Source organism: Panthera uncia, chromosome D1, assembly GCF_023721935.1.
Source record: "Panthera uncia isolate 11264 chromosome D1, Puncia_PCG_1.0, whole genome shotgun sequence".
Taxonomy (NCBI): domain Eukaryota; kingdom Metazoa; phylum Chordata; class Mammalia; order Carnivora; family Felidae; genus Panthera; species Panthera uncia.
In genome coordinates this window covers 15292142-15304268 of record NC_064808.1, presented here as the reverse complement: position 1 = coordinate 15304268, position 12127 = coordinate 15292142, and the positions used below count along the sequence as shown (strand labels likewise).

At 49.7% G+C, this 12127-nt stretch overlaps 1 protein-coding gene and 1 pseudogene across 1 annotated transcript; both read left to right on the top strand.

Annotated features, from left to right (window-relative positions):
- Positions 1-13: 13 nt before the first annotated feature.
- Positions 14-4840, top strand: ZNF408 (zinc finger protein 408). The gene is made up of 5 exons (XM_049617341.1): positions 14-459; positions 759-1036; positions 1679-1740; positions 1977-2236; positions 3312-4840. The coding sequence occupies exons 1-5, from the start codon at positions 411-413 to the stop codon at positions 4838-4840; spliced, it is 2178 nt and encodes a 725-aa protein (XP_049473298.1). The 5' UTR covers positions 14-410.
- A 6352-nt stretch (positions 4841-11192) lies between these two features.
- LOC125912794 (28S ribosomal protein S21, mitochondrial-like) lies at positions 11193-11457 on the top strand (annotated as a pseudogene).
- Positions 11458-12127: the final 670 nt, after the last annotated feature.

The following is a 12127-nucleotide window of genomic DNA, read 5'->3' as shown; positions in this document are numbered from 1 at the left end:
TCCCCAACCACTTCCGCCACACCTCCAACCCACTTCCGGCTCGCTGCCAGGTCCAAACATGGCTTTCCAGGATCCCCTCCCACTTTCCTGCACGTGCTGGCTTAAATGCCCGCCTGGGAGAGGGACAGCATAAGTGTCCGACCCGTCCCTCCCAAAAGGAGGCGATTGGAACAATTAGTTCCGCTTTCCCTGGAGCTCGAATCCCTAGTGGTCCGCTGGAATCCTGTGGTTCTTATTGTTATCAGACGGAGTTTTGCCTCGCCGGTATTCCCCAACTCCCGGTTCTGTGCACCAATGAGTCAGACTCTTCGGATTCTCTCCCGACAGGAAATTTGGAAGCCAATGGTTGTTTCCGGGAGGAGCGGAGAAGAAGACGCTCACTTCCGGCGGAAGGAGGCTTTTCTGGAGGGATGGAGGAGGCAGAGGAGCTGCTCTCTGGGGGCGAGAGACTGCAGTGCGGTTAGTGACCTGCGGCAACTCTGACCCTCGGCCCCGTCCTTAGATGGACCTGCTGTTCCCTGGTCAACTCTCTACCCCCAGGCCCTTTTCCTCCCTAGCCTGGAATCCTCCGGTGCCCTCAGATGTCTCTGGGGGGTTAAGAGTCCTCGAATACCCTCAAACCTCCTAGGGGCTCCGTTAGAGCTCTAACATCCCTCAGACTGCCGAGGCCTGCTGGACCTGCGGTTTCCCCCCGTATCTGTCCCCACCCTCATGACCCTTTGGACTGGCTCCCTTACTGCCTTCCCATTTCCCTGCAGCCCCCGACCCGCGCCTGGGCCCGGAATTAGGATGGATCCCTTCTGGACAAGGCTTTGCTCGAGGCCTCAAAGATTTCCCGCCCGGGCCGACCCGGGCCTTCCTCGCTCTAAAGAGCCTTCCCCGGGGCTTGGCCCTTGGCCCTTCACTCGCCGAGGAACCGTGTTTGGGGGTCTGGTGTGTCGGGGAGCCCCTGCAGCCGGGACTGCTCTGGGGGCCTCTGGAAGAGGAGTCTGTCACCGAGCAGAAGGAGGAAGGAGTGAAACTACGGCTGGAGGAGGTATTGAAAGATAGGACGTGTCTTCGTGACAGATCTTGCAGTAGGTTCAGCCATTTGTAAACAGCTCTTCAGTTTGTTAGAAGAAGCAGGGCATTTCAAGGGATAGGAGATGGTTATGCCCCTTCTTTCCAGGACTGCCTCTTCCCCTCACTTGCAATAGTTAAGGAATCAAGGTGCGAAAAGTGCCCAAAGCTGGATAAAATGGCATGCCTCATTTAACTCATTTGTAAAATTAAAAAATAGCTGTTTCCTCCCCCCCCCCCCAACTTTCCAGGGTTATTTGGAGCAATAGATGAAATAGTGTGGGTAAAGGGTTTCATTGCATAGTAAGTCTTAAAAAGTAAAGAAAAGTTGATGTACCTCTTACAACTTTTTATTGTTTGGTACACTCACTGGAAGGCAGTAATGTATTCAACTTGTGATATTCCACATATTGGGAGGGAGGTGAGGGGAGAGTCTTTTGGTCTTTACTGAATGAAAAATCAGACAACACAGTCCTGTAGAAGAAGAACCAGAGACCGTTAACCTTCCAGGGGCTTCATATTAGATCTGTCTCAGGAGAGGTTACATCCCCCCCCCCCCCCGCCCCCGATTCTGGTTCCCCAAACACATGGGAGAAGGACTCTTATTGGTTTATTTCAGGACGTGTCACTAGGCCCATGGGGAGACGTGTGTGCTTGTGAGCAGAGTTCAGGCTGGATCAGGTAAGTTACAGGAGAGTATGTAGTGAAGATGGTCCTTTGAGGCTTTCTGTCATGGCATGAGTTGGAACCAGAAGCCCACTGTAATTCCCCACCCAGCGATTTTTTTTGTTTGTTTGTTTGCAGTGAGTGTTCCAAAGGCATGGGGTCTTTTAGGACTCAGACTGCCCAGGAGCTGGGGCTTTAGGGAGGGTCACTTGAAGAGGGTCTCCTGAGCTAGCTCTTCCTCTGCTTTGCAGTCTGGTGCAGCAGGGCAGGCTGGAAGGTGAGGGAAACGTAGCCCTGGTGCGGATCAACGAGAAGCTCCATCTGCAGGTGTACCGCGTTGTGCTGCCAGGCTTTGAGTTGCTGCTGTGGCCCCAGCCTCGGTCTGATGGCCTGAGCCCCACCCAGCCCAGGCTAGAAGAAGAGGCAGCCATGGCTGTGGTGACAGAAGTGGACTCCGCTTCACAGCAGGAAGTGGACTCCCCTGGGGAGGATGCAGCAGAACCTTGGACAGGTATGTGTCAGATACAACGCTGGCTTCCGAAATTATCACCAAATCAACCTTGATATGACAAGGCAAAGCTGTGGCTCAGGGAGGTAAAGGAGAGCATCACAGAGTTTTTAATAGTTTCTCTGAGATGGAAGGGCAAAGCCTGGATATTTATTGAAATTTTGAAGTCTGGTAGATCTTTCAGTGTAGATGGGACAGGGCTTGATCAGATTGAATAAGGATCATGACATAATGGCTTAGGACTTGTAGATACAAGGCTAGAATTTTCAGTAAAAGGCTCAGAGAGTCTTGGGGTGTGACCTATCATTTGATGCTTTTATTTTTTTTTTATTTTTATTTTTTAACGTTTATTTGTTTTTGAGACAGAGAGAGACAGAGCATGAACAGGGGAGAGGCAGAGAGAGAGGGAGACACAGAATCTGAAACAGGCTCCAGGCTCTGAGCGGTCAGCACAGAGCCTGACGCAGGGCTCAAACTCACGGACATGAGATCATGACCTGAGCCAAAGTCGGACGCTTAACCTACCGAGCCCCCCAGGCGCCCCTTGATGCTTTTATTGCAGCGTGATTGGGTCTTTTCCTTAGAATTAATAGTATTGATATTTGCAACTTTTATCTTCCTAAGTCTTCTGGAATAGTAAGGTCATGTTGATGAAGACAGCAAGCTCTATATAAGGTTTCCAATTTCTCATGTTTCTTTTATCTGGGGTGGGTGTAGAGGTTCCTTTATTTTCAGATGAACTAAGGCGAGGAGGTGGTGGCCTAATTCATCCTAAGTGTGCGTCTCCAGAGGGAAAATAGGAGCCCCTAGGAGAGCCTTGTTCTAGGACTATCCAGAGGTTTGGGGCACTGGGGTTCCCAAGAGTGCTTCCCCAGGAGGCACCTAAGACTGAACATGAAGATAAACAGAGCACATGGTTCATGTTCCAGGGAAGAGAGTGGTGTCATTGCTCCTGCTGAAGTTCAGGTTCAGGGGCTGAGTAGGAGGAGACACATATTCTTAGAATTTCCTAGTGACACCACTGCCACCCCCTGCTACAGTTTCTACTAACCCCAGCGCCCCCACTCTTGCCTTGCAGATCCCAGTCACCAGTCACCCCCCAGCATCCAGGCAGAGAATATGGTAAGCCCCGGACCTAAGCCTCAAACCCAGGATCAACTTCCCGAGGAGAGCCAACCACTTGGCCTGCTCCCTCGGGGTGGCAGCATGGATGAGGAGGATCCACCCCAGACACAGATGTCACCTGAACCTCAGAGCAGCTCCACTACCCAGCAGGGCCCAGAGAGTAGTGAGGCCAGTTCCTCGTCTTCTGCCAGGGCCACCCACCTGCATGCTTACCTGGTCAAGAAGTTATGTGGCCCCAGTGAGCAGTGCCCACCCAGAGCAAAGACCTCGGAGTTCAGGGCCCAGCAGGCTGGGGAGCAGCAACAGGCCGGCCTCCCTGCATGCTTGCGGAGCCCTCCTGGCCCAGGAGGAAGCCCCCCAAAACAGAGACGACGGTACCGGTGTGGGGAGTGTGGCAAAGCCTTCCTGCAGCTGTGCCACCTGAAGAAGCATGCGTTCGTGCACACAGGCCACAAACCCTTCCTTTGCACTGAGTGTGGCAAGAGCTATAGCTCAGAGGAGAGCTTCAAAGCCCATATGCTGGGCCACCGCGGAGTGCGACCCTTTCCTTGTCCACAATGCGACAAGGCCTACGGCACCCGGCGAGACCTCAAAGAGCACCAGGTGGTACATTCAGGTGCCAGGCCCTTTGCCTGTGACCAGTGCGGCAAGGCCTTTGCCCGCCGGCCCTCCCTGCGACTGCATCGCAAGACCCACCAGGTGCCGGCTGCCCCTGCCCCGTGCCCGTGCCCTGTGTGTGGGCGCCCCCTGGCCAACCAGGGCTCTCTGCGCAACCACATGCGACTCCACACAGGAGAAAAGCCCTTCCTGTGCCCGCACTGTGGCAGGGCGTTCCGCCAGCGGGGCACCTTGCGTGGTCACTTGCGGCTGCACACGGGGGAGCGTCCTTACCGCTGCCCGCACTGTGCCGATGCCTTTCCGCAGCTGCCTGAGCTGCGGCGCCATCTTATCTCTCACACCGGGGAGGCCTACTTGTGCCCTGTGTGTGGGAAGGCCCTCCGAGACCCACATACACTGCGTGCTCATGAGCGTCTGCACTCAGGGGAGAGGCCCTTCCCGTGCCCCCAGTGTGGCCGTGCTTACACACTGGCCACCAAGCTGAGGCGCCACCTCAAGTCCCACCTGGCCGACAAGCCCTATCGCTGTCCCACCTGTGGCATGGGCTACACCCTCCCCCAGAGCCTCAAGCGGCACCAGCTCAGTCACCAGCCTGGGGCACCCTCCAGCCCACCCAGTGTGCCACCTGCTGCTTCCGAGCCCACCGTGGTACTGGTGCAGACTGAGCCAGAACTGCTAGATACATGCAGCGAACAGGACGTCTCCCCAGCCCAGGACGTCTTCGAGGTCACCATTTCTGGGAGCCAGGAGAAGTGCTTTGTGGTGCCTGAGGAGCCAGGCCCCGCCTCCAGCCTGGTGCTCATTCATAAGGACATGGGCTTTAGTGCCTGGGCAGAAGTGGTGGAGGTGGAGACGGGCACCTGACCCCCTCACCTCCTTCAGCAGAGTTTTATATAAAGCTAGTGTTTTCTAGCTGCCGGGCGCCTGTGTCTTTCTCTTTGGGTTGCCCGACGGAGTCTAGTCTATTCTGAGAAGCAGGTCAGGGATTTCCCTTCCTGTTTATGGACCACCACATTGTTTCCCAAGACCGTAAGGTAAACCTGTTCTAGATTTAAGAGCTTTTTACTGACTTCCGGTAGAGCATGTTCTGCCTCCTTCACCAGGAACTGCTCAGGGTGCTTGTTCTTTAAACACAACGGAAGTGACCGCACCCAGTGAGGTAGTCAGGGAGCTGGCAGCAGGACTGCCCTGCCCGGGTGCTTAGTGCTGGCATCATCGCTCCCCCCGAGCTCCCTGAGGGACAGGCACTTTCATCTAGAACTAGACGGAATGATTGGAGGGTTAAAATGCCAGAGGCTGAGCTCAGCTCATAGTTCCCTCTAACTCAGGCTGTAGGTGGTTTTGGCAAACATTTTCACCATCTAGGGGCTGTGAAGTTGGTTTTCTTTCTGTGCTGATAGACACCAGACTCACTGGAGGCAGCTAGGGCCAGATCTGAACCCTTCTGTGGGCTTGGGCCACCCAAGAAAGAGTCTGCTCACAGGCTTACATCCTGATGTGCATAGACCATAAACCAGCACCCTGGGTGCTGGGATACAGCTGTGAGCAAGACTGAGGCGATGCCTTTTACAGATGGGCATCGGGGACAGTGTCCGCAAGGAATAATAATGATTAAATAAACACCCTGATTGTGGGCCAGTTCTATGAGTTTATATGATCCTCGTGGCAACCTGTGTGGTCGGTAGTGGTAGCATTCTGGTCTTACAAGTGAGGAAACTGCTTTAAGTGTCCTACTCAAGGTGGCACGGCTGCTAGGCTGCAGAGCTGAGACTCGGACCCTCCTGGCCCAGTGCTGGAGTAAGGCTGTTAACCCTGGCACTGCTGTGATCTGGTGGATAGGAGGGTGCGAGAGAGAGTGGGGGTGCGGGGGGCTGTGTGTGTGAAAAAGCCCTGGAGTGAGAGTCTGGTGATGTGAACAACAGACCAGTGTGGCTGCAGCAGAGAGGGAAGGGGGCAGGGCCAGGTCACACAGGCCTTGCTTTAGGAGTTGGGACTTTATTCTCAAAACATTGAGAAGCTCTTGGAAGGGTTTTGAGGAGGGGAATGACGCAACTAGATTTATGTTTAAAGAGACCGCCGGAGGAATGGATTGGCTGGCAAGGTGTGGTTGTAGGGAAATCAGGAGGCAGCTGAGGTGGCGGGGAATGGGGTGGTAGCAGTAGAAATGCAGAGAAATGGAATTATTTATCTGACACATACGTGTGCACTTTATGTATGCTAGTTAGGGATGTAGTGTAGAAAGAGCCTGCTCTCAGGGTTACATCCTGAGGAGCAGGGCAGACAACAAATACATCCCACATGATAGTAAATGCAGTGAAAAAAAGTCACGCGGGAGGAGAGGTTAAAATGGGGAATGTGATTTTACAGAGGGTGGTCAGGGAAGGCTTCTAACAACACGAACAGGAGCAGAAACCTGAACTGCGGAGAGGCGTGAGCGAGCTTGATGTCTGTAGAAGGAGCTGGGTTCCAGGCAGAGGGAACAGTACTGGCAAGGCCCAGCGGGTTCAAGCAAGAGCAAGGAGCAGAGTGGCCAAGGCAGAGGATGGAAAGGGGTGAGGGCAGGCTGGGGACTGTAGGCCATGGTGAGGACTTTGGGCAGATACATTGCCAGAGAGGGAGAAGGGACAGAATTCATGAACTGAGGGGAGAAGGGAGAGCTGACGCCCCGTTTCTGAGTTAGTATGTTGAGTGGCACTGGGATGGGAACGAGACAGGATTTTGGTTGGGAAGGCACCAAGTCTAAAGCGCCTGCAGTAGAGCTCACAAACCAGCTGCCAGAAGTCAGCAGAGTCGGGGGAGGAAAGTCTGCCGTAGAGGGAATCACAGCAGACTAGTGACAAGGTGGGCATGGAAGCTGTGGGAGTAGCGGGAGCAGAGGAGAGAGGCGCTGCCCTCCAGGTTCACTTGCAGGAGAAAGGCTCTGCAGGGGACATGAAATCTGCATCCAACCAGATAGAAAACCCTGCAGATTATGTGTCAGCAGAAGTGGAGAGAAAAGCATTTCACGAAAAAAGTGAGTAAGAATGTCCACTGCTGTTGAGGGGGTTGAGGTTTGCGAGGTCACTGAGGAGCTGAGTGAGGGCAGTGGGAAACCACAGTGGATTGTTCTGAGGTGAGTAGGTGGCAAGAGAGGCAGGAAGAACTTATATTCTTGTTCCGTTCTTCTGTCCTGCAGAACAGGTGTTGTGACCTGTGTCACAGCTGAGGAGAACTAGGGGTTGGAGAGGGTAAGTAGCTGGCCGACATCACACAATCCGTGAACAGCAGAGCCAGGATTGAAACGTTGAGTGTTCTCTGGCTTCCCAGCACTTGACAACAACATCACAGGCAGCCCCGTGTCTCCTGCTTTGCCACTGGCATTTACCCAGCACCTGCCCAATCTGAATAACTTCTTGATAAAGCAGCATTCTGAAATTATCCATGGGGAGTGAGGATAGCAGGAAATCGAGGCAATCTATGGAGGGAAAGATCACACAGTCCAAGGGCTTGAAAAGTAGCAGCTAATACTTTAGTTTTGAGTCAGCCAACTCTTTCTTGGAGCCTGAGTGAGGCTTGGTAGTCCTATTTTCCAGCTCCTGCTTCAGGCAGGGTCATGCCAATTCAGGTGACTGCTTAACAGTCAGTGTCAGACCAGTGTTTTTAGGTATTCTGGGGACCTTCTCATCACTCGATACCAACCTGTGCAGGGAAGGACATACTCATCGCTTCGTAGTGGACTATGTGGGCAAACTGGGCATGGTTTGGGTTGCTGGAGAGGCCTGTCACCCCACACCCCTGGGATGCTTAGGCCAAAACCTGGGATGCTCACACCCCCTACCTACATCCCCCACACAGGTAGAGAACTTTTCTCTCCATGAAGCCTGTCTAGTGATGCAGAGCAGCATCAGATCAAAGGCAATACATCCAAAGGTATGTGATTTGGGAACCTCTGCTCTGCCAACACTTGTGGTTAAGAGGAGAGTGGGCATCAGAGAGCTCTGTCTGAGCTCCCCATGTTACACATGAGGAAACAGAGGCCTCGAGACAAGTCATTTGTCAAGGCCTGAGACCAGTTTGTAGCAGAACAAGGACAGGGCCCTGGTCTGATCCCTAATTTAGTGCTCTTCCAGTTAAAATGCAGTGACTACTTGAAAAGATTGATCACTGGAATAATGCTCGTTAGGGAAATCTTTTCCCCTGATGTCAAAATAATTCTTGGTAATCCTAATGGTGACATCTCTTTACTCCCTACTTCTTTCCTCCATTTCCAGATAAAGTCACTTTTTAAAAAATAATCTTTTTAAAAAAATATTTATTTATTCTGGGAGAGAATCCCAAGTAGGCTCCGCACTGTCAGTGCAGAGCCTGATGTGAGGCTCAAACCCGTGAACTGTGAGATCATGACCCAAGCCAAAATCAAGAGTCAGATGCCCAACCAACTGAGCCACCCAGGCACCCCTAGATAAAGTCACTTAACAGTTTGGTGTATATAGTGCTGAATTCGAATGCTGCTTCTGGCCAGGTGGGCAAATGTGCTACAAAAATGTTGCTTGGGCACCTTACACCTGGATGCAAGCTTAACTGAGTGGGGTCTATAGCTATAGATGCTGAACCAAAATCGAAGGTGCAGGAGATAAAGGATCTTTTATCCCCATTTGCAACTTTAATAGTATGCGAAAATCTTACAGTAGAATAAAATTTGAGTCCTGTTTAGGGACCTGCAAACCATGCAAAGCATCATGGACTGTAAAGAGTTCCATCTCTAGACAGGTTCAGGTGTGGCTTGTGGCTCTGCTCTTGACTAACTGCATAAACTCAGACAAAGTACTTTTCTGTGCCCGAGTTTCCTCATCCGTAAAACAGGGATACTTATGGTACCTACCTCATCAGTACTATGTACCCGGCACATGGTGAGCAGTTAATAAATTCTAGCTGGTTAGTAGTAGTACTGTAATCAGCCTTCCTAGGTTGGAAGACGAGATTAAGGTGCTTGCATGTTTCCCTTAGGTGTTGCTTCTTTGGGGCAGGTCAGCATCACTCACAGTAGTTCTGTACTTTAGGTGCATGTTCAGTGGGTGTGCTTCATAGAACAGTGAGGCTGTACTCTAGCAGAATGTCAAGGGATGAAGGTCATGCGAGGTGAAGAACAGTGGTCTTGAGAGGCAGGGGTTCTGGCTCATCACCAACCCTACAACCTTGATCAATTAGCTTGCCACCTAGGAGACTCCCTTTCCTTACAGTGACCTGGGGAAATTGGACCAGATCAGTGCTTCTCAATCTCGGCTCCAACATTGAGCCCTTTTGCTAGCTTCTTCTATGGACCCAAATTTTAAAGGCTTTTAATTAAATAGAAATTGACTCATTTTTAAACACTGATCAGATTGAGGGGGAAAAAAAAAACCAAGGTAATTAGCCACCTCAAAAGACATAATTTCAGCCAAAAAGGGAAAAAAAATATATTTTTGTCTTAAAGTAAATTTACAATTTTTGAGGGTTTAAAAAAAAAATACACAAAAGGCCAAGGTCACCCTGTAGTATATGCCCAGAGCCCTAGGCTTCAAAACATCTGGGTTTCATGATATCTGACCTTCTTTCCAGCTCTGAAACTCTCTGTCTTGGAACATAATTTTACTGTTTTCAGTGATTACAGAGCTTCATTTTACAACATAGCAGTGGCCTTGCCCATGATTCTGTTTGACGCCAGCTTGTGAGAAACGCAACCCCTCATCATCGCCTTGTGCTTAGAGGGAAACACGATCCCCTTTACATGTGCAGGCATGTGCTTGGGGTGAGAAGCAAGAAGGACCTTCAGTTGCATGGTACCCGGGGAGCTGGTAGTGAACCCTGAAGCCTAAGGATGTGCTGGGTCTTTCGGTGCTCACCCGTGGTGGTGCCACCCTGGTCTGGCAGAACTCTCAGATCCTTCCAGAGCTACTTTCCCAGAGGGGATGCTCTCCCTCGATCATCTCTGTAAAATGGAAGGGGTAAGTGTGGTCTTCTCTCACCCAAGAAAACAGAGGCTGCTCTACTGGAACCTACTTAATAATACTAGCCTCCACTTACTAAAGAATTAAGTTTACTTTTCATTGTGAAAATTTTGAAACACAAAAAGTTTAAAAGTTTAAAAGAATGATGTACCCAATCCCCTCACCACCCAGATTTAATGATTGCTAACATTTTGCCATGCTTGTTTAATCTGCCGTAAGTTCTTCTGTATAACTGTAAGTCATAGGGATTGAAAGGATATAACCACATGCCCATATAACACTTATAAATTAGTAACTCTTTCATATCATTGAATACCTAATCTATATTATTATTGTTTGTCCAAGGAAAAGTCATTTTATAGTTCTTTGGTTCAAAAGTCTAAACCAATCATGCTCCCTCTATTCCTTTTGTGCATTTGGGTGTTAGGTCTCTCCTTGGCTTCTATTATCCTGAACGGTCTCTCCAACCCACCCTATTTATTTCTGTGTCATGAATTTGTCAGAGAAACTGGAGCCGTTTGTCCTGGTGAATGTTCGTCATTCCTTGTGGTACTGGATACCACAAGGTACTCCTTTTTATCACCTATATTTCCTATAAACTAGTAATTAAAGCTAGAGGTTCGTTTAATTCAGTTCCACTATTTTAGGAAGAGCCCTTCACAGGCAGCGTCATGTATTTCCTGTACCATCATGTATAACAGTGGCATTTATTGGGCGCTTCCTTTGTGGCAAGCACTGTAATGCTTCACAAACATTATGATGTGTTTTGAAGGGGTAGCTTAGTATCTACTTCACAGTGATAAACTTAACTGTGACTCCAGCTAGATCAGAGGGAGACAAGGGGTATATGGAATCCAAAGAATTGCAGCAAATCCAAAGATCACAGGCTCTGAGAGCTGGGGGTGGTTTTGCAGGGACAAAAGGAATGGTGTAGATCAGATCAAACACAAAACCAAATTTATCAGAATGGCCTAGAGTCTTCTTGCTGGTCTTGTCATTCCTGGACCCAAAGCTCCCATGGCCTTCATAGTATTCATGCTGTCTCTCTCCTTGCCAAAGAGCCCATGCCTGCCATTCCAACCCATCAATCTTAACCATGCAGATGACAAACTGGAAGCCATTTTGGTTGGGTCCAGCATTTGCCATGACAAGATGCCAGGACTCATACTCTTCAAAATGAAGTTCATGTCCCGGCAGCTGGTTCCGGAGGGCGTGGGATCCTGCAGAGTGAATATTTAAATCCCAAGGTTATGGCAAAACATCTGAAGTTCATTGCCAGGACTGTGATGATACAGGAAGGAAACGTGGAAGGTGCATACAGGACCCTAAACAGAATTCTCACCATGGATGGGCTCATTGAGGACATTAAGTGACGGCAGTACTATGAAAAGCCTTGTCGCCGACGACAGAGGGGAAGCTATGAAACCTGCTGGCAGATCCACAACATGGAAATGGCTCGCAGTAGCAACTTCTTGATGCCTGAAGAATCGGGCAGACCCATGGCAGGGCTGCTGAGGCCTGTGGATTGTAGGCCCTCTATGAAAATCCCTCTCCAGCTGTCTCCTTCCTATCTCAACCCCATTTTTTTCTACCTTTTTTTTATAGTAAACTCAATCACGTATATGCAAGAAAGCCTGCATGTATAGAAGCAATCCCATAGTTACCAATGGACCCTCTCTTTTAGTAAGTGAAAGAGAAACTGAGTCAAAAAGTAGTCTAGGAATAGAATGGTGATTACCAAGGGCTAGTGGGGAGGGGGGAATTATTGTTTAATGGGTACAGAGTTTCAGATGGGGATGCTGAAAAAGTTCCAGAGACAGATGGTGGTGATACACAACAATGTGAATGTACTTAATCCCACTGAACTGTACACTTACTTAAATGGTTAAAATGGCAAATTTTGTGTATATTTAGCTATAATATTTAAGTAGTCTAGGAGAGGTGAGAAACTTTTCTAAAATACAGCGGAATAGATCTATGATTTCTTACCCAGTTCTTACGAAACCCAAATCAAGACCTTATTATTGGAAAAGCACCTGTTACTCTTTACTGAACTGTCCCTCCCCACCAACTGTTAGATAAAAGGAGAGGAAGCATGTATGTATTTGGAATAAATTTTGCTACTGAAACACCCATCAAAAAACAAAAAAACAAAAAACAAAATGAAGTTCTCATCAGCAAAGTT